The sequence below is a fragment of the Penicillium antarcticum genome (assembly GCF_028974205.1).
Source record: "Penicillium antarcticum strain IBT 31339 chromosome Unknown utg000006l_segment0_segment0, whole genome shotgun sequence".
Lineage (NCBI taxonomy): Eukaryota > Fungi > Ascomycota > Eurotiomycetes > Eurotiales > Aspergillaceae > Penicillium > Penicillium antarcticum.
The window spans coordinates 2,857,997-2,879,656 of record NW_026695304.1 but is presented as its reverse complement, the minus strand read 5'-3'; the positions used below and the strand labels follow the sequence as shown (position 1 = coordinate 2,879,656).

General features: G+C 46.9%; 7 protein-coding genes across 7 annotated transcripts; 5 read left to right on the top strand and 2 right to left on the bottom strand.

Moving 5' to 3' along the window:
• Positions 1-356: 356 nt before the first annotated feature.
• Positions 357-1,114, top strand: N7508_007165 (uncharacterized protein; the record flags this gene model as incomplete). The annotated part of the gene is made up of 2 exons (XM_058465229.1): positions 357-419; positions 491-1,114. 2 exons carry the CDS (start codon positions 357-359, stop codon positions 1,112-1,114), a joined length of 687 nt encoding a protein of 228 aa, XP_058319082.1.
• A 4,760-nt stretch (positions 1,115-5,874) lies between these two features.
• Positions 5,875-7,677, top strand: N7508_007164 (uncharacterized protein; the record flags this gene model as incomplete). The annotated part of the gene is made up of 1 exon (XM_058465228.1): positions 5,875-7,677. One exon carries the CDS (start codon positions 5,875-5,877, stop codon positions 7,675-7,677), a length of 1,803 nt encoding a protein of 600 aa, XP_058319081.1.
• Positions 7,678-9,408: 1,731 nt separating this feature from the next.
• N7508_007163 (uncharacterized protein) lies at positions 9,409-10,489 on the top strand (the record flags this gene model as incomplete). Its single annotated transcript, XM_058465227.1, has 2 exons — positions 9,409-10,377; positions 10,442-10,489. The coding sequence occupies 2 exons, from the start codon at positions 9,409-9,411 to the stop codon at positions 10,487-10,489; spliced, it is 1,017 nt and encodes a 338-aa protein (XP_058319080.1).
• A 607-nt stretch (positions 10,490-11,096) lies between these two features.
• Positions 11,097-12,009, top strand: N7508_007162 (guanine nucleotide-binding protein alpha-2 subunit; the record flags this gene model as incomplete). The annotated part of the gene is given in 3 exon segments (XM_058465226.1): positions 11,097-11,238; positions 11,256-11,584; positions 11,638-12,009. 3 exon segments carry the CDS (start codon positions 11,097-11,099, stop codon positions 12,007-12,009), a joined length of 843 nt encoding a protein of 280 aa, XP_058319079.1.
• Positions 12,010-14,683: 2,674 nt separating this feature from the next.
• On the top strand, positions 14,684-14,878 carry N7508_007161 (uncharacterized protein; the record flags this gene model as incomplete). The annotated part of the gene is made up of 1 exon (XM_058465225.1): positions 14,684-14,878. The coding sequence occupies one exon, from the start codon at positions 14,684-14,686 to the stop codon at positions 14,876-14,878; it is 195 nt and encodes a 64-aa protein (XP_058319078.1).
• Positions 14,879-14,885: 7 nt separating this feature from the next.
• Positions 14,886-16,041, bottom strand: N7508_007160 (uncharacterized protein; the record flags this gene model as incomplete). Its single annotated transcript, XM_058465224.1, has 3 exons — positions 14,886-15,048; positions 15,099-15,264; positions 15,315-16,041. The coding sequence occupies 3 exons, from the start codon at positions 16,039-16,041 to the stop codon at positions 14,886-14,888; spliced, it is 1,056 nt and encodes a 351-aa protein (XP_058319077.1).
• A 2,598-nt stretch (positions 16,042-18,639) lies between these two features.
• Positions 18,640-19,911, bottom strand: N7508_007159 (uncharacterized protein; the record flags this gene model as incomplete). The annotated part of the gene is made up of 1 exon (XM_058465223.1): positions 18,640-19,911. One exon carries the CDS (start codon positions 19,909-19,911, stop codon positions 18,640-18,642), a length of 1,272 nt encoding a protein of 423 aa, XP_058319076.1.
• Positions 19,912-21,660: the final 1,749 nt, after the last annotated feature.

Sequence of the window (21,660 nt, the reverse complement as noted above, 5' to 3'; positions counted from 1 at the left end):
ACAACATGTTGAAACAAATGATAGACAAATAATTAGAATTAAAATAAAAGCCAAAATAAAAATAAAAGTAAGAAAACTTGTAGAAATACGTATATGTACCTGCTCAAGATAGAAAAATCATACTAGATTGTACCCAAAAGGTTTCCGTGAATCATTCCGAGACACCGAAATAGAGTTGCGACACTGGAATCGATTTGCAATACCGGCAAAGCCCTGCGACACTGAATCCTATTCAATGTAGAAACCTTGCAGTCCATAGTCTACTGCATTGTTCGGGTTCACCGACTTATAAAGGAGACTGGTCTTCGTGTTGCATTATTTCTGTTATTTCATAAGCCAAACCAATTCTTCAAGACATGCCCTATGAAGCCCAGTATCAAAATTCAGAGGCAGTGCCGTCCGCTACCACTATTCTCCAAGTAAATCCTACATTCAAGTGACAGCATATGACCAAGTTGAAGCATAAAGCTAATGATGCCTGAAATGTTAGGACAACGCAAACACTGCAAGATATAAATGTGACATATTTTTCTTGGTAGAGAAGCTGCTGCACCAGGAACAGCAATCCAAGTATTACCAAGGGCGCTTAGAGTTCAGGATTCACACCGACTCTGTGACATATCAAAAGCTACATGCCTATTGCATGATGTTGGAAAGATCGGTTTCCGGGTCACAGCATCAAAGATCCCAACTCGAGGTTTCGTTACGTCATGCAACCGAAACTTGCCAAGTCATGTCTCAAAGCGTTCGGTTGGAAATGGACAAAGTGCGGGAGCTTGAGTCTCGTCTTAATGGGTTGTACCCAAGCGTTGATTCATGGCTAGAGCGATTAGACAAAAGCAGGCAAAAGTCTGAATCCGTCGATGATAGAGGAACACTAGAACATCTTCTTTCAGAAAACCAACGCCAGCGCGAGTCGATTGATTGTCTTCAGTCTATCCTACATACGCGCGAGCAGACTGTGCAAGACCTTCAGGCTACTCTGGACCAGTTGACTCAGCAACTCCCCCAAGAAAACACAGGCGAAGACGGCGTATTCGGTTCTCACGGGCCTGCCGTTCGTTCGTCGGAAGAATCGAGTGCCGAAATAATCACGGAAACGCCTTTCACTTAGTGCTGAGATATTGGCCACTGAATGTTCCCTACACCAGATTGCTCAATCTATTTTCTCCGATTTATCTAGGAAAGTCTTTCTTGTCTTTCGTTCACTTGTATCCATTGTGCCTAGACACTGCACTGAGTCATGGTAGACAAAGAACTGGTGTTTCACGTTCCGTATTCCCCGAAACTCAAAAATATGGAAGCTGGGCCGTATAAAAATTAAAAATAACTGCCCTGGAGTTGCCGGTCCGTTCCGAGCCTTTTAAGGGATTTACCTGCCGCCCCTTTCTTTTTGCTCCTGACATCGCGATGACATAGCACTAACTAATTAGTAATTTCTTTATCATGTTTACGCTCAACCAACAAGTTTCGAGTCGTTGTTGTGAGCCATAAGTGCATCATTAGCATGGATGGATCGTTCGAGCGGAGCTTTATTTAAGTTCTGTACTCCTGGGGAACCTAAGTAGGGGATTCCGGCCGACTCCGATTGGCGCTTGAAGCCCCGCTCGGGTTAGTGGACCGTGTGTCTTAATATACTACAGCACAGACCCAAATTGCCATCGGCCTACTTCCATCAACTCTGAAGTATTAACTTCTCTCACAGAAGTTGATAAAAAATTGGACGTAAGCTAGGAATCACATTTATCGATAAGGCAGGCTCCAGAAAAAATTGCATCAAGATTATTGTTTTGCTGCGACAGTGCGACACTGTCTGAGAGTCGCAATTGATTTGGTTCATGTGGGGGTGCCACAACGATAATCTATCAATGATTTGGCAATATTGTGTAGATATAGCAGCACTGTTTCGAGTTGTTCATACGCTGCGTATCATGCATTGCTCGTCGGTTTACCCTTTGAGGCTCGAATAGAGTAGTTCCCTTAAAAGACCGTCTTTCTGTCACATCATTTCAATGTGTGGTACCACTGTGACGCTGGAGAAAGCACTGCCAATCGCTTCCATTCAAGTGGTCAAGATCATAGACAAACACCAAGCACCCCAGTGCAGGTATATATGAAATCGATCCCACCAGTACAACTGGGAACCTTCTGATGCTCTTACGATAAACAAGAACGAAGAGATGGCATTTCTATGGGCCAACTCCTCATTAGCCACCCGGGCTTCAGATAACAGTGCCTTTGGGGAGATGGTGACAGCCCCCCTCGTCTTTATCCCCACTGAGCTGATATCAGTCAAAGATCAACAAAAGTAAGTACCTCGGCTCTGTGGTCTGTCTTATAATGCTAATTTGATACTAGCATCGCCACACATTATGCATACCCCTCAGGACCAGTCGACTGCTGTCGTGTAGACGAGACCGCAACATCTAAGTCTATTTTGACGCGCAAGGATATCAATTTGATGAAATATCCAATTGTTGTTTCCGTGACAAAGATTCTACCTGAACCTTCTGCCCCAACTACGATTGACGACATCATTACCACAAATCCAGCGGGGTCGCCGACACAAATCACTACAGCAACTGGAATTTCAAAGGGTACAAATGCAGCGACTCCACTGAATACGAATTTTTGGACGTATATTGCCATAGCCTCAATGATAGCGTGGTCCATAGGCTCGATTTTAGTGATAGCACTTTTTTGACCAAAAGATGGTACTATTCACTTTTCGTGACTCAAGAAAGGCTTGAAAGCAGTACTGAAATCAACGGGAAAATTTGTTTTGTGCTTCACCATCGAGCAGAAATGTGGGACGGATTTATCATAAATGTATGCACTAGGCCTTAGCCATTGTGGTCCTCTGCTTCTCATTTTAGATTATTCCAAGAGATACTAGTATTTGCAGGCACACAGAATGTATGAATACGTATATTTCCACCCTGGGCTTCTGATACATAATGAGACCCTGCATGCTACTTTGACGAATGAAGAGCAAATCGTCCACGTCATTTATATATATAGCAATGAGCCGTGCAATCAAAACCAGAGTAATGTTTAAAGGACACGTCTAGGTTCGAGAGCAAGGACAAGGTATGAAACTAGTTAATCTATCCTCAAACATGGGTCATGAAGACTAAAGTGGATGGAATTTCTTTTATCGCGAATTTAAATGAGCTCGGACGCTGGCAAGCTCCTGGCAAGCAGACCGCAGTACCGAGAACAGTGTCGCAGCATTTGCCACAATGAGCACTAGGTAGTAACCGGTTGCTTTTTACCACTTAGTTTCAACCACAACAATCTGAATCTTGACGAGCGGTACTCATTGGCTTGTAAATAAAAGACCGCGTATTTATATGGCTCTAGAACAGGCCAAACGGTTCTTCATACACTCCCAAAGAAGTATCAGTCCTACATACAATCTGCGGTCTTCATATCAAGATGGTAGGTTTTGCCGATCTACCCTTTGAGTTATTGAGACTAGTTGTTGTCGAACTTAATTACTTCTCCCTGAAGTCGCTTTCACTCGTGAACAAAACCTGCAGATCCGTCAGCACCTCAGATATCTTTCGTACATTCAAAGTCGAATTCTCAGATCAAGGGATGAGAAGGTTCAGTGGGTTTGCAGCTTCTCCTTTTGCAAAATACGTGAGGGTACTTCATTATGATGCATCAGAGTTGGTCGATCCCTGTATGTGAATCCATAGGTCTATTATTTGGCTTTTTACTCATCCGTACAGTGATTCAGAACTTTGGTTATTTCGCTGCTTGCATTTATACACCACAGGAGTATGCTAGGGATCAGCGAGATTTTCGGTGGGAGCTCAGAGGAAAGCAATTTTCTTACAAAGAAACATTTCTCTATTTCAAAAGGCTTGCCAAATCTCAAGGTATCGTCTTGAAAGAGCGGACAGATATTCAGACATTTACGGAATCACTCCAGCATCTCTCCAACCTGGCTACTATCAAGTTATCCTTTGACGGAGCAAAGGAAGATCAGCTTCTATGGTTCTCCAATAGGTGTTTCCTTGGCGGTGACAATTCACTTCTTGTTCACTTTGAGGCAATACTCAAGGGGATGGCGGCAGCTCAACCCACTGGACTGGTTTTCAACGGCCTAGAAATTGATGGAATGCATTCCAAACTGACCGCTGACGACAAAAATATTCTGCAACTTGCAGAAGCTGCTTTAGCAAAGGTTGAACGCTTGACGCTAATTGACAGCCCTGGGTTTCTGGAGTTTGTATCCTATGTTCCTTTGCCTTCCTTGCGGAGGATTGAACTGGCGAAGTGTTGGTTTGTAGGTCTGCAATTAGAAGAATTTCTAACTTCTCAAGATGGAAGAGTGCTGCATGCCTATTTCAAAGACAAGGATCAATTATATCATGAGATATGGAACAGTGGGGGTGATCTAAATTTGAAGGTTCCGTCGAAGCCTTTTCTCTGGTCTAAAAGTTTGGGTTTACAGGAAAGCCTTTTACTCACAGAAAATCGGATCTGAGTAATGTATCTAAACACGGAGTTTACTTCTTTTGTCTTCTTCCCTGACTGTCTTTTTGGAAGGCTAGGGCGAATCAGCCAGGAAGTTTATGAATGATTGAGCGTCATTTCACTGCGGCACTTGAAACTGGTCGCATAGGGACTAGCAATTTAAAAAGGAGCCGAGCCTTTGTACAATTGACGCATGATTTCCGACTGATATGAACGAAAACATTCAGCTTTTGGGCAACAAGAAGAGAGCTTCTTGGCGGTCAACTTGCCGAACTCGACTCTCGCAGCACATATGTAAGTCGCAAAGCTTCTTTTAAGCATATTCGCTAAAGGCTTTGATCAGTTGAGAGGCTTGAGATAGAAGTAGAGCCTTCCGAAGTACGATTGAAGACAGAGGACGACTGCCCCTATACATGGGAGATAGATGATCCGTCTTTGGAGCATCTTTTCCAGAAGCATATGAGTAAACACTCGGTAGGAGCTTACAAGCTACTCCACCGGGAGGTGGGCCAGAAGTTCCGTGCGATACGCCCTGACAAGGTAAAAGGAGTGGCCCCTCGATGATAGATTATGAAGCTCATGAGTTACAGCGCGAAAAGGCGCAAATGGACCTTAACCTTGTTACCCACATACAAATTGAAAATTTTAGTCTCACAGAAAAACTAATGGCGGCCGAAGAGAAAGTGTCTCACTACGAAGAGGCTGCAAGACAAGCGGAAGTCGAGATCAAAGACCAGAAATCAATCATCGAGGAAGCACAGATGACTATCAACCTTTACCAACAAGACATTTCAAACTGGGTGTCTGTTGCTGAGTGGTACCAGAACAAGTTTCTAAGGTGCTCGAATGTATTGGGACAAATGATGGCATTTTTGCAACAAACTGCATCTGAATGCCAGTGAAAGCCGGTATCATTCTACAAAGGAGACTTGCATGTACACTTGACCGTCTACAATATAATCTTATCACAATTCATAAGCTTTGCCCACTATCGAAAAATACGCTCTCGGCCTGGGAGTATTGATGACGCATCCCAATTCATAAGGTGAGTAGTAGTCAAACGCTATTGGCACCACATCTGAGTGTTCGTTCACATGTGATGTTTTCCGGATGGAGAAGTTTGGAAATTACCTACGGAACTAGTGTTTCATCCCAAGTTCTAGGCTTGCTTCTACATCGTCATTCATAGTCTGCAGCATTGCTTGCAGCCTGCGGCATTGTTTTTAGGCCGCAATGTTGCTTTGTAGTCAGCAGCATTGTTTTGTAGTTCGCAGCGGCCTGCCCAAGTGCACTCCTTCGTATACCTGCTGTGGCGGTTGAATTATATAAATTCAGTCCTGTTCCTCGTAAAAGGCGTCAACAGAGGCTTGGAACACTTTTGTGGCTATGTCTAGGAAATCAAGGGAGAAAAAGAAGGCTCAAAAGGCCCTGGAGGCCCAGAGAAATGCTCGTGATATCCAAACCCCTGCACCTACGGAAGTGAGCTCTGACTCTGAATCCCAACAAGCTGAATCCTCAAGAGCACAAGGTTTGGGGCAAACGTCTATTCAACATAAGAAAGGCAAAGCTCCTGAGAGAAAGACAAGATTTGCTAGGAGTCCAACTCGTGCCGGTGACTTTGCCCCAAATGCAAGTGAACACGAATCGAACGACGAAACAGATATCGAGCTGAGTGATGCATCTGATCAGGAAGCTCCGGTTGAGCACAAACCAGAACCACTGAGTCACTGGGTCAAGGAAGTCATTCGGAGCGAGACATCGAAAGAGTCGGAAAGGATGGTTGAGGAGTTCTTCACATCCAACGAGCCTCAGTACGAAAGGTGCCATGAATTCTTTCAAAGACTTAACCACCACATTCGAGGGGCCAATGAGAAGCACGACGTTACGGATATTGATACTGGTACTATACCCGAGACTGGCTACAATGGCCTATGCCAGACCTGGCAGCACGCAGCAAATAACGCAGTGGCCAAAGGCTCCCCGGTGGAGTTTTGGGCGGCTTTCAATAATACCCGTGAGGTTCTGAGACATTTCAATAAACGACACTATCTTCCTAAGACCTGGAATATCAGTCAAGTGTGGGCTGAGCAAAGAATTGGAACACCGAATCCCAAAGACAAGGAAGATACTAGCTCCTCTTCTGAGAGTGACGATAACCAGCCTGATCCGACCCGTCAGCTCTCAGCCAGTGAAGATTCCAGTGTCGAATCAGACATTGAATTTGATGTCGATGAACCCACTGGGCTTGATGCTTTGGAAGCGAGAACCATAAAACAGCAACGTCAATTGAACTCCGCCAAAGTAATGTATTGGTGGCCCAAAGGTACTGGCTCTCAGATCTTCGTGCGCTATGGAAGCCGGTCTACGCCAATCTATCGTATTCGGGCTGGGTCACACGAGAGTTACAATCCAAGTCGAGTAGAGCGCGTTTTGACAACGAAGACTCGCGGGACCGCTAAAGTGATCGGGACCAGGAACGGGCTTCCTGAAGAGTTTTGGAAATATCAGCGAAAAGACGTGGAGAACTTCGTTGGCATCGGTTGGAAGGTTGAAGAGGATGACGAGCAGGGTCTAGATCCTCTCGGCCTGCTGCTGCCCGCGAAAGGCATAATCTACCCGCAAACTAGGATTCTTGTCAAGTGGAAAGACGGTCTTTTTACTCTGGAGGGGCGATCTTTCATTCGCCGCATCACGACTGGCTCAGTCTTGGACGGTGATAGAGTTATATACCAAAAGGCCGAAGAACTCGAGACGACATACCGCCAAAAGTACGGACTGGATGATGAAGACTATGACGATGAAGATACTGCGAGTGACGTCTCTATTCGACCAAAACAAGCTCGCATCGAAAAGCATCGTAGCAAGCTTGCTCGTTACTCGGATCCATCTAAAAGAAAAACGAGAAACCACTTTGAGTCCTCTGATGACAGTGACTTCGAGAGCGACGCCTCTACCGAGCCAAAATACCACCGTAGCAGAAGATACCGCAGTGAACCAGCCTTTGGTTCGGTCTCATCCATGCAAAGACGCAAGCCAGACCCTGTCAAGACAAAGGACACAACAGCCCAAGTAAAAATACTTGAGCGGGAAATTCGGCGACTAAATATGCGTGGATCAGCCTCCCCTCAGAGCAGGCGCGACGAGCAGCGAAGACCGCAACGTCGAGGTGACCGGCATCGCACCGCTTGATGAGCACATAGAGCTTTAATCTTATGCTGGAACATACTGGCTAGTCGGACTTTGAAGTTCAATGGTTTCGGTTGTGATCCCTCGACCGCAGTATTTTGTTATTTCGTTTTTAGTTAGCTTTTCCACGTGTCCATTTGTTGTAGCCATATTTCTATTATTCTAGTTTAGCTTACAGACTGCCAGATTTTTCTCAGCTTCTCATTTATCGCACTTGTGTTTATTCCAAACTAGGGATTTAAGCATCAATAGTATGCACTGTGCCGGTATCCCCCGCGATATCCAATTTCATGATATCGAAACGCACTGTACCGGCTAAGAGCTTCACGATCCATTCAACATCCCTCTATAGCCTTCGCGGATTTGAACAGACGCTTTAATGTAAACACATCATTTTACATATTTGGGGCTTTCTAATGTAGGGCCGCATCCACCTGGACCAATGTACAGAAGAGCACGTGCTCCACAGTCCGAGCGGTTGAACTAGTGCCGGGGAAGTCTTCCGGGCGGCGATCAGTTCGGATTTTAGCCAGGTGAAGCGAGATGAACCGTTCCAAACCATATCGCCCCGCACGAGCACAACTTAGCCCTTGGTGATCATCTAAGCCGCGTAGACCACCAGTTCCACCCTGCAAACCTGATCATGTTTATCACCAACGGCGGCAGCAAACCTGCCATCATTGGTCAACTTGCAAGCACGCTCTAGCCGAGCGAGTGCCGACGGGGCGCCAATGTGATCCGACCACTCGCATTGCCATGAACCCTTTACAGGTATGAGGGTGTGCTAGCATTTTATGAGGATCGGCGCAAAATAGAGCGCAGCTATGACAGAATCGATCGGCCTAGACCACTATGGAAGTTTGTATTATACTGATGTTACATCGGAAGGTTTCTCGCTAGCGAAGCTGCACTCCGAGGGGCCGAACTCCGTACCTAGAACCCCTCAACGGCAGTCCGGATTTATCAACGGCTTTTATGTCATGTTCGTTCCGGAAGGAACTAATCATCGCGTTCCCAATGCCTCTGGCTCTCACGATGGCAAATAACTTATTACTGACTCTCAGCTCACAACGGGACCGTGAGCCGAAATTGAAGGCTGGAAATACTTGGGGGCCGAAGATTCTATTGGGGGCAGAAATCCACTAATTAGCCCCACTTCACGTAATCCTTACCCAATATCGATTGTTTTTGTATATATCTGTACATATCCTCCCTCTCAATGAGATTGGCTCCCGTAGACTGTTACCAACCTGCGCACAGCCATTTATTGGTCGGAGACTAAAGTCATCGTCCTGCCAGGTCGCGCGTTGCCCATTCAAAAATTCCTCTTCCTCCTGAGTTTCCCCATCATCCGATTAGTCTCCAGTCTCTCTCCCCCTTCCTTAAATGCAAGAGAAAAGCGATATCATCAAGCCAGATGTTCGGCCGCGTATGGGACCTGGGGTTCCATTGAACAGAACATCTTTCCCGATGACGTCCCAATCAGCTCAACCAGCACCTCCAAGATCGATACATGCGCTTCGCGTCATGGCCAATCAGCGGACCGCTCCTCTACCAATGTCATTTCCGCATGCCGCTTCTCCGCCTCCAGTTGAACCTACGCTGGGAGCTGCCGTCGGGCTCCACGTACATCCGTCTCCTGACTATTATATAGAGTGTATTGTATGTGTGCGGCCAATCGAGCCTTCGACTCGGGAAAGCGACACCTGGAAAAGCTACCATCAACCAATGGAAATGGAGAGATGTGTTGAGCAACTTCTGCCCGTTGAAAAGTATCCTTCGCGAAAAAACAATGCCATGATCCACTCTTGCTGCTGGGAAGTTGCATGGAATGTTCTCGGCCGTCCACCCCTCAAAGACTCTTGGCTGGCCCAATTCACGTCCCACCTTGTCTATCTAAGGCCTTTTGCTACGAAGACCCTGTTCGATTGTGAGACAAACGATATTGATCATGAGCTTTGGGCGGAAACTCCGTCTCGCGACAGAATCGAGTCGGCTGGTAAGCAAGATACTCAGGGAGCTCTGCATTCAATGATCCAAGAAGCTTCTTCTTGGCTTGAGCGGAATCCCGGAATTGTTTGCATAGATGACGTTCAAAAGATGGACCAATTCCTGGCCTTTTGTCTCATCAAGGGCATTCCTTATCAGCTGGCCACGGACAAGGATACCGATATTAGGCCTCATTTACGGAGAGCATTACAAAGTTTGAAAGCAAGTGCTACATCTCGACTACCGAAGACTTTCAATCTTTGGGTTGCATGGAACAACACGAAGAGTGCCTTAGACTCCTTTCGAAGTTTACCTCGACCCCGGCCTCTGACGCTCGATCCCGAATTATACGGCCTGACAGCTGTAATCAAGTACTCTGTGCCTGCCGAACAATGCCACAGATTGATATTCTCGTTCAGAACACGCCCAGTCCCACACCCCGGCTCATGGCCTATGTTGGAACTTGTTATGTTTGCCTATGATGGAAAAGTGATAGGCTCTGCTGGACTCGCCGGTCGCAATCTTTCTGTCTCTTTAACCATCCAATCACTGAGAGGTATCCATATTGTTCAGGACAGAGCTGGTAGCATTACAGCGATCCGGGTCAGGGACGGTCAGCGGTGGACTGCATGGTATGGAGCACCGAAACTGGGAAGCCACGATTCGGAACATGAATGGGAGAGCCCTGAAAAGAACCTGGTCATCAACTATGATGTAAGTGTGCTGAATCATACTCGTTTGTTTCTTCAGCTAATAGGACCAGTCAAAATTGCTTCAGATCATAGGAGTTGGCGTCAAATCGCGGGTTTCTGATCTTCCTTGCTAATACTTGGCTTTGAGTAGGCCTGCTTAGATTTTTATAATTCCAGGCCCAGCACCTTATACTATTTCTTTGTAATAGTCATAGAAATGATGCTAAGGAGGATCCTGTAGAAATTGTTAATCTATGTAACGTTATCGGCTAATATAGGCTTATGTAGCAATGACTGCTTCAGCATCGGGTAATTTGTCATGCCTCGCGACTATGTTGCAGAAAGAACCATGGAGCTAACTCGATTTAGCCTTGGCTCTTCGCCCTCAGGGATAGTGAACTCAAGAAATCTTATATCGCATAACCTTTGTGCCGAGCCAGAAAGGCGGGTCAAATGGAGTAACGTGATTCGAAATCCCATTCTTTTCGAGTGTGCAATCTAATCGTCATTGACCTAGTGGCTAATGATCTGTCACCACATCCGGACATATCATATAGCGACAGATATAACAGCTCTGTTCGAGAGTTTGGTATTGACTCTGTCCAAATCTTCTATTTCTACAAGTATAAGCTCACCCATTCTGGCATCTTGTAGGTCCATCCTTTTCTTCATCGAACATTCACTTGCCCGGTCGGGAGTGAATGAGATTGGATCTACTTTCACAGTTGTCAGATTTAAACTATGTTCTTTAAAAAGTCAGTCGCGAGGTGGATGGGACCAAACAATGTGGATGATGAAGCATCACGTCACAACTCTCATATCGAGGGTCTACTCAAATCGGAAAGAAAGGCTGCGAGGAAGACTACCACTGTTCTTTTACTCGGTGAGTATATGGGCTAGGTCAACTTATGGAAAGGATTGCTGACCGAAGCCGAGCCTCAGGGCCTGATAATTCGGGCAAATCGACCATTTTCGAGAAAATGCGGATGATGTCCTTGGATGACTTCTCTAAGCATGAGCGGCAGGGCATTCTTCTCCCTCAAAGCCCAACGGACGGAGCTACCGATATCTTCTTTACACTGTCTGACACCAATTGGCGCATGGTGGATCTAGGTGGCCAATCTTTAAAAAGAAAGAAGTGGATGCGGTGCCTTGAAGACGTGGATTATCTTATGTTCGTGGTCGCACTATCCACTTATGATCAATGCCTAGATGAAGGCCACTGCACTGTGCGTATCAAGTCAAATCCTGTGTTCAATGATGAGTTCTAATGCGTCAGCAGAACCAGATGCGGGAAGCAATGAAGCTCTTCGACTCCTTTGTCAACAGCGACATTTTTAAAAACAAGCCCATTCTCCTTATCTTGGACAAACTGGAAATCTTCGAGGAGAAGCTTTATTATTCACCTATTTCTGGACACTTTCCAGACTTCAACGCCTCAGACACCACCTCGTGGGCTGCGGCGGAATATATTGGCCACCTTTTCCAGCAAATCAACAGAACACAGGGCCGTGAAATCTACGTTCATTATATGAATACCACCGACACTAACTCACTGAAGTTGACGATGGCTCTGATGTATCGAATGGTTATGGCACAAAAGCTTCGTACCCAGGGTTTACCCGACAGTTACGAGGTGGCGCGGTCTGCATAGACACATTTCGCATGTAATTGACTCCAAGGATATTATATAATACTGAATCGATATAAGGATTACCTTTTAGGCTTAAATATATATCATGGGCCGAGGTTTCCTACGGATTAGCGGTGGCTGTTTGCCTCCAAATGGATACAATCCGCCTATATATAGCTACCTTTCCCCTCATGGACTTTTCGAATACAAAGCTTTTAGCAACTCTAGCCTGTGTGGGCTAAGGGTTTCCGGATGGAACGTCTTTCAGTCAGTGCCCCCTGCTGGTTTCTTACCTCCATGATCATGACTGACAACCAACGCGTAGACCATGCGCATTCAAGCTTTTTTGGGCTGCGACCTTTGCGACCAGGGATCCGACAAATGTCATGCCCTCGCTCATATCCAATCGGAGATTCAATCAATGGAACCCGGTCTCCAGAATTCTATCATCCTGGCCGTCCCTCTGGGGAGGAATCAATTTGACTTGGCAGTTCAACACCAATTCACCGTCAAGAGAATCGAACACCATTTTTCTGACGCGAGTCATTTACGCCTGCTGAGCTCTGATCCACTTTTTGCAGCCGAACTCGGTCGTTCGTATCCGGAAACCGCGGTCAGCGCTTTGGTTCAAATGATACACCAATACCACCTGGTGGCGAGCCCAGTCTACGCGACAAATGATCGACGACTCATCGACTGGTTCAATTTTGAACTGAATCGTATGACCAACCTCTTAGAACATTACCGACGGCAGCTAATTTTCGTCTGAATGGGAGGAATGTATCGAGGAAAGGCATGTCGAACAACGAATGTATTCCGTATATTATTCTCTGAATGGAAATTTAAACGAAAACTTCACCTCGTCTAAGATATCCCTCCCATTTTCGTCTAATGCCCTTCCAGTAAAAAGGTAATTCGAAGCGAGGCTGTACTTTTTCTGCCATAACACCATCGAGCGATCTTCATTATAAATATCCGACTTGAACTCCATTGTGGCATCGGCGTTTGAGAATTGGATCGTGTGGGGCTCTTCTGTAGCGTCAATGTAGGGAAGAGTAGAGCTGGGGTGTATGTCGTTATACAGATCATCCCAATCAACCTCGAAAGAGCATGAGCCCACAGTGCACATATATTTCGACCATTGGCTCTCGGATTTAGGGTGCCGATATCTCAGGAGCAGGCCTGTACCTTTGAATCGCATCGCTGGCATGCTCGCATCGGGATTCCTGTGCATGTACTTGCTCCCCGCCGGCTGAATCAAAGTGTCAAAAGAGCGGTTCGATGTTACGAGCTCGGCCAATGCTTCATGATGGAGTTCAGTGGGCGAAATAACCACAATCCAAATCTCCGGCGGCGGAGCCACCAGATAACCGATCTCCGTCTTCCGATTGCTCCAGTACGTAGCCGGAGATTGGATTCTCTCTATCAACTCAAAGAGACCCTCGCCAAGGATCAGCACCCGATGCCCTTGCTGTATAAGTGGCAGAAAATACATCATGAATGGATCCTGTTCCCCGAGAGGGTTTAGGTATTTGTTGGCGTAAAGAAAACTGTCTGTTATCCCGAGCAGATGCGCTACCAGGGATATTTCCGTAGCGGTAAGTCCGCTCAACAGCATCTCTGCAAGCTGATAGAACTGACTGTTGGTCATGACCAACTCGAAGATAAAGGCGATGTCATTGCGGTACCCTCTTGGCTTCATATCCGCGCAGATAGAAGGCCGCTCGCTGTAATGCGAAGCGAGAATGAACAATGAAGTTTCGAGCGAGGGAGTGTAGGACACCCTCCCCCTTCCGTGCTCCGTCCTGGAATATATATAGCTTGCGCCAATTGTTCTATAGACTAGCCAGCCCGTGTGGGGGGAAAGGGCTTTATACAACCATTTCCAAGACATACTTACGCGGTACGCTAGTCCGAACTAGCCCTGAACTTGATTGCAACTACGAGAAAATCAGACTTCCGAGCGTAGCAGAACTTCAGTCCTCACAACCAACACAGGCTCGGCAAATAAACAAGTACCACCAAGAACATATATCCCGTGACAAACCATGTTGTAGATCGGCGAGGACCAGAGCTCTCAATGCAGGTAACACACCTCCATGCTTAGCTTTCTTTTTCATTCACATCATTTTAATGGACGTTCCACTTCACAGCGTAGGCGAGCAATTGTGACCCAAGGACCCGGCCTCTAACGCAGGTCCTCTCACGTGATCCCATACCGTCCGCGATCCCCGCCCGCCCTTTGAGCCATGGTCCACTGAGCGGGTAAGCCAATCTTAGTTCGTGGTTCAGTCAGCCCATGATATTTGTCTCGATCCCGAATCCAGCTGGCTTGAGAGAACATCGTTGCCATGGCACAGTTGGGAGATGATCCGATCGGAGATGATTTGATTCTCGCCGGCAATGACCTCTATCCAAGGAGAATGGTGGGTCCTCTCCTACTCACGCGGGAGGCCGAGTCTCTCCGACGGTCACTGGTTCAATGGGTCTCTGCATCTCGGATCCGGGGGGAAGACTATACTCTCGATGAACATAGAACCCGAGTTTACGAAGTCTCCAAAATGGCGCCGTTGGTCAGCCCTCTTCTCGAAGTAATGGGCTTACAAGTTTGTCAGACACGATAAACAAAACACAGAAATCATATTGATCAGAGTAGGGACGCCAGTACAAGATGTTTCGAACGACCATTGTCAAAATGGTCTCCACCTACCGTGCATCCTTCGTGATTCCCATCAACATTCTCTCCGGCGTTCCTGAAATCATCAACCTCCGGGATGGTGTCGAAACTCTTCTCCTGGGATACTATTACATACTCCACATGGATATCGTGATCAGCCCCGAGGCGGACGTTTTGGTCGTGGGGGAGAGGACGACGGAGGGGCAGGCATAGATGAATTTCACTCCAGCGGAGCCTTTGCTGGTGGTAGGCTGGTACCAACCGATGGCTCGGCTGGCTCACCAGCCAATTGTTTGAAGGAATACATGAACCCTGGGGACAGAGATAACACGGGGGATTCCTGGAGCGGCCCGTAGCCAAGAATATGACATATGCGCCACAATCTAGCACGGCTCGTCAGTGAAGATTCTCTATAGTGCCGATGACCACGTACTCAATGTTGTTGCCCGCTAAACACTGCACGATACAGGGAATAGAGTATGGTGTCCAGCCGTCTTCTTGCAACGGAACATTGGCTTTCTGTAGCCGCTGCACCAGCGTTCTATAACTTTGCGCGTCGTAGGCTGCGAAGCGGGCGAATTGTGCCAGCGACCGCTTCTCTAAACCGGCCCTGGTTAGCGTCAGTCACATTCGGAGCCGCAAGACTTACCCAGCAAGAAGATCTCCCAGCTTTTGTGCCCCCAGCCATTGGCAAGAAGAGCTGCAATGCATCGATTGATCCACACCACTCCACGACGATAGCCCTCGAGGGTGCTATCATCGTTGTTCCGGTCGATGTATCGCCTCATCATATCGTTTACCGTATCCTTCGTTACTCCAAATTGAATCAATACCGTGCAGTAGCTGACAAATATCAATTGCTGGAAGGACACCACGGATGTCTTGAAGCTGAGGTCACCCGCACAGCGATTAATGAATTGTGCATATTGGTAGCCTCTTCGCACAAGGTCCTGGTCCTCCGATGGAAGTGTTCGAGAAATCGACGCAGTTTGTTGGACCCAGCGAAACGTAGCATGGTTAGTGTGACCTAGCATCAGTCGCACTGCCAGTTGGTTTCTGATTGGGGTGTCGATTCCAGCTCTTTTCCTCGCCTCGCTCCAGGTTTTCTCGGTGGGAAGAGCGGAAATAAAGCTGTCAAGTTGTCGCTTCCATGGTAGCTCATTTTGCCCAGGGTTGCTGGATCGGGCATGAGACGTTGAGGGGGTGTATGGCACGAACTGGACGCTGTTCGTCGAAGACACCTCCTGCAAGATCTCTCCCCTCGCAGTATTGGGGAATTCCATAAAACCAGCCCATTGAGCACTGATCAGCTGACACTCGAGGAAAGAGATGTAGGCTTGGTCGTCGCCATGGAAATCAAACATTCGTTGAGACATAATGTCGAAGGGATACATGGGGCATGACCTGCGGGTCGCTTCTCATTTTAAACCCAGAAAGGAATCTACGCGAGTAGATTCCTAATCAGGAAGTGGCCTCCATAGCCTGCGTCTGTTCGTGGAAAATGTGATCAGTTCTGGCAAGATTGACGTGGCAACGAAAGATACAGTCTCGACTGTATGGAGCCATTGCATATTTCCTTCTTAGGCGACTTCCATCCTCAGTGGCGTCTTTCCGGCAGGTCCTTTGGCACTCGGATGTATCCAACTACACGTACCCAGGGCACGTACAACCCATGAAGCCAGATTAGTACAAGTCTTACTGATTTGGGAGCAGTCGGTCACCGCCGCTCCGTGATGCTGCCTCCGTATCCAAACATATCTGCGCGTTGAAAAGGTTTCTCATTCGCTGTTGCAAGTCGAGCACCCCACTGGTTACTGTTTGTGTGCCTCGTTACGACTTTCTCGCATGTTCGAGCATCTCATCTAATAAGTGCTCTCGGACACGTCAACTGTACCATCTCCCACATCATCAAATACTGAGCTCAGATCTGCTCTTTGGGGGTTGTGAGGTCCACATTTACACATCTACTAAGCGGTATGGATGCTGCTTTTAATCAATCAAGATTCAGTGAGTTGCGATTTTAATACTAGGGGTCATCAAGGAGCAGGCAATTGGACAGATAATTCATCATTGAAAAACGACACCACTTGGGTCACTGCTAGCACACTCGAGTTCGACTTGGTTGATCGGCATAAATATGAAGTTGGCTCCACAGAATGGGCCGCGACCAAGGTTTAGCGACTCAAGTTAATTAGAATAGTACCGTCTCCCATGACCTCTGTCCTTTGTACCCCTTGCAGTAGCCATCTTCCGGCGCTTCGTGGGAACCAGCGTCCCGTAGGAATCCTCGCAGTGCTCCGTAAGTCCATACTGCGAGATGGCATACGATTCTTGGAATCCGGAATCCTGACTATGTCGGTGTAATTGTGTCGCGTATGCACTCCTCGCTGAGTAGTAGTAACCGGTTGTGCTGGTCCGGGGTAGGGAGTTTATTAGGCCATCTCCACTGCACAACAATAACTCGAGTGAGTCAAGGGCTGATTTGAGCTGATGCATATACACAACGTCTGGGAATAGAGCCGACTGTTGAAGATGTTTGAGCATCAATCGCATAGCGCACGGGTCCTCCATAAAGCCAAAGGTGGCGATCTCGCATGGGATTGAGACCACCGAAACACTCATGCAGAGAAGTACCAAGCTTCCCTTGCTATTGAGAGGTACTCTTGGTACCGAGCATGTTTCGCGCCGTGTCTGAAGTGCATCAAGCCCTTGCGCGGATACCTGTTCAATCCGACAAAGGAGAGAACACAGGTGGTCTCGAAGCTCTGCTGCCGATATACCAGGAGGGAAGATATTCTGCGATAGCATCCATTTGTGAATCTGCTTCCAGACCCTTTGTGTTGCATGGTCGGTCGTGCACCATTGTGTTTGCTTCATCTCAGAGAGCTCTTCTCCGCCAATGCAAGGAACCCAGTCTTTATCTTGACGACAAAGTAGATCATGGATCGGTCGGTAATCTCCAACTGTCAAAGGTAGACATGAACGAAGATGTGTATAACAAAGTATGAGAAGCAATTGTGAGAATGACAGGCGTCCATGGATTAATGCAGGTGCCTGGAATGACGGGGTGCTAAGAGGAGTATCCATGGTAGCTGGAGCGGATTGGTCTTTGAATGCTCCAGTTGGAGTCCCGGGGGAAAGCTGGCTTTTGAATAAGATTGTGGCTCTTTGGGAGATCATGCCTGAAGGGGATCGGAATTCATTAGACCCTGGCTTCAAAGGGTCCGTTCACATTGGTTTGTGATTATTTTTGAGTTTATTAAATACACGATATTTGCTTGGATGGCTGTCCCAATAAATGTTGATCCCCAAATCACACACCCCAGGCAGGCAACGTCGATCAGTATGTAGGTGGGTAGGTACTCCTTGGAGATCCATAGACGGGTCTAGGCATTTCAAGTGGCGCAGTTCGATTGCAGGAGTATGGCTCAGGGGAGATCGGCTGCATAGATATGAATTCATCATCTGGTCGTGGTGTTGTCGATGTGAATTGCATCGTGGGAAAAGAAAGTGTGCTTGGAAGAATGATGCAATCCCCGCTTACTGTCGAAGTTCTTCGGAGTGACCGATCGCGAGAACCGGTGTTTCCTCGTTCTAAGTCTGTTAGTGAGTCAGCAAATATGGCATGAATTACTAGTTTGGTAGTAGCTTGAGTACCCGAATCATCATCTGTGGACCAGCAAAACACAAGACTGACTGGTAAAATGGATTTAGATCGAATCCATCGCAGAGCCCAGGCTCGAAGCGATTGAATGGTTGTACTATCCATCCTTGCCAATGTCAGGTAGAAATGCTTTCCAGAGCCTGAGGTAGAAGGAAGGCCGATTAATTTATAACTTGGCTACGGTATGCTGGTCTGTCACCATATGTAAGGCAAACGAATCATTACTGTCCAAGTGCCGCATGGTACCAATCACGTCTTGGCAAAGCATATCATTACTTTGAAGTATTATCTGCTACCAGTGCAACATAACTCATCGGTCAAGGTTCTCTAGGGCCTCCATTACCTGGTGCAATCCAGCGTGCCTTGTTTTCACTTTCATGCCCACAACCCCGACTCCATCAACCAGCTGGTTGACAGCTTCGATTTTACGTACCGCGACTTCTTGTAGATTGGAGATTGTGTCATTGAAATCGGTTGGATCATCCCGCCATTGCGGAAAGATAGCTCCTTGGTAAAATTCGTGGTATTGCTGGGATGCCGCACAGACTTCATCCACGAGTCTGATAAGAATGTCGCAAACAAAAGATTCTCTCGTTCTCAACGGGAACTGTTCCTGTTGAATCAGGACTTGGAACAATTCCACACTTCTTTCATTTGTGTACCCAGCTGCAAAAAGGAGAGCCTGACACCAATCTTGGTACTCGGTGTGGGATATGATCCAGCCTGCAGCTTTGGTGCAATAGTTTCTCGTCGCAGATTCCAAGAAGTGTTCAGGGGGGCGGTAATCATTTTCCCACAGCCACTCAAACATTGGTTCTGGGTCCTTCTGGGCCATCACATAAATCCAAGGCGATTTGTAACCGGTGTGGACTTTCCCCAATTCCAAGCCATGATCCAACAGCTCCTGCGCAAGTCCGGGATCTGCGAAACGACAAATCTGCCCAATTTCGTGAGTTCCAAGTGACGACAGTGCGCTACGCGATTGTGTCTTCACGCGGTCCCAGCAGATCCTAAACCACGGCTCGCTCCATGTGGAAGATTGGAATATGGATTTGCTATGTTCACCTAGCCGATCTATCAAAAACGGCTGGAAAAGATGCTCATCGCTCATCGATGCTACTATGACAGCTCCCTGTTCGAGGTTATGATCCTTCCAAGCAATCCAATAGAAGCTCTCTCCTGTGTGACAGAAGTATGAGGCTGTGATAGCGTGCTGCCGAAGCAAAAACTGAAAGCATTCTGAACAATTTCTGATAGACCATGAGGCCAAATCGTAGGATGCGTGTTCGTCCACAGTAAGCCGATTCTTTTCACCTCGAGAGAAATCGGGGAACATCTTCCAATTGGCTATAATGTGGTTTTGAAGCGAGCGACTATTGAAGACAGTCTCGATCCTTGACTTGAAAACAGTTCCCACTTCCACTCGATGCAGCTTCATAATCGTGTGTAGGGCCTCGTGTGATCCTTTCGGTTCGGAGAAGATGCTTGCTTCGATGATAAAATCTATGAGCTCCAATGGCAAATTCTCAATTCGGTCGAGGAGACAAGGGTCACTGGATGTAGCTTTTTTGCAAATTTTCATGCTGATCAGGTTGAATTAATCTCTGGGACAAAGTAATCTCAGTCAAGGGCTTAATGAAACTGAAGCTGAAGAATGGGTGAAAGGTCCTTTATATTTATCTGCTGTTAGCAAAATATCGCCATGTCTTGGTTTCTGGGCGCAGACTCGAAAGCACGCAGCGAATTGGCTAGCTAACGCACAAACAACTTCATGTAGCCAGTACCTTTTATCAAGATTTTCTTGTATGTGGAAATTTGAGCGGGTTCGCGACTGATAACCTTCAATCTTACTAGTACTACTACAACCCAATCACGAACCCCAAGCTCAAGAAATCTAGAAATCTAGCATAGCATTCTATGTATTGGAAACATCAATATCCCAAGTGAAGGTCTTCCTCAGTTTTCTATATGTTTATTGCTAGATTTTGTTCTTGACTGTAGCTTCCACGGCTCTAACAGGCTTACACGCTGGGGGATATCTGAGATACTTGAACAGAAAATGAGCCTTCTGCTACCTTTGTCAGTGAGTATTTTTGTGATTCCATACCGGACAACTAACCAGATTGATCGCTCTTCCATCGTTCTTGAAATCTCCTGACGTAGAGTATCTCACCCATGATCATTCTATCCGGCCTTGAATTCCGTAGACCTTTGATATGTTTTGTCATCGCACGTAGTGTGTCTGTAAGCTGAGTGTTCCATAGAATTTGAACAAGTTGTTGGATCATTGTATCTGAAAATATAAGAAGGTGGTACCGCGCAGGGGAAACATGGACATTGTATCTCACCATAATTTACTGGTCCAAGAATCCGTAAGCTCTTATTCCTGTCCCATTGGTACTGGTTCCAGACCGTCTTCCACTTCTCCCTGATATTCAGGAGTACGCCTGGTTCAATCGCACGGAACGCCGCCACGTAGTATGCTTCTAGTTCAACCAAATTTCGGAGGTTAAGAGAATAAGGCTGGATTGCTGCCGATCGCTCATTCTCTAAATCAAGAACAGCTTCAACATTCCTGAGCAGAATGTCTAGGTGTTCTATTCTGATGCCGGTATCAAACAAAGGCGACTTGCCGAGATCTCTATGCATCTCTATCACAAACCCTCGGTGAAACATCCATATATCGGCTGATTGGTTGTTCGGAACAGTTGTAATGGAAAAGCTGGAACAAAAAAGTGCTAGGCTGGCCCTGCCTCCAAATGGCCTGGTGCACGACTTTCCTTGAATCCATGGAATGAACACAGAGGGTATTTCTTCGAGTGAGATACCCTGCAACATGAAAAGAATGAAACCAAGGTGACATTTCAAGTCCTCCACTGAGAAGGCACGTAGGCTTTCCGCTTCCAACAGTTTCCTCCGTATCTCAATCCACCAGTCCGAAGCATGACCAACACATCCAGGGAGGAAGGCAGCCTGCCACTCGCTGATTCCTAGCTTGAGCATATGCTGAATCTTGGCTTCACCCCCGGCTGCCGATTGCGCAGTAAAAAGATAGTTGAGAGCCAAAGCTATCTGCATCAAGTTGAACGGAACCTTGATGAGATTTTGAAAGAGGGAAAGTGGGTTTTCTTGCATTTCTCGACTTCGTAGGCAAGAGGAAGGTAGGTTATGGTGTAATAATAGCTATCACTGAAGGTGCATCCTGAGAGCAACCACGTCTTATAAGGACAAAATCTACTCATTTTCAAACTTGACCTTACCTTTTTGGAATGTCCCTCCGTTAGGTAAGTGAACAAACGGACCACTATAAACCTCAGGATTGGGGATGCCG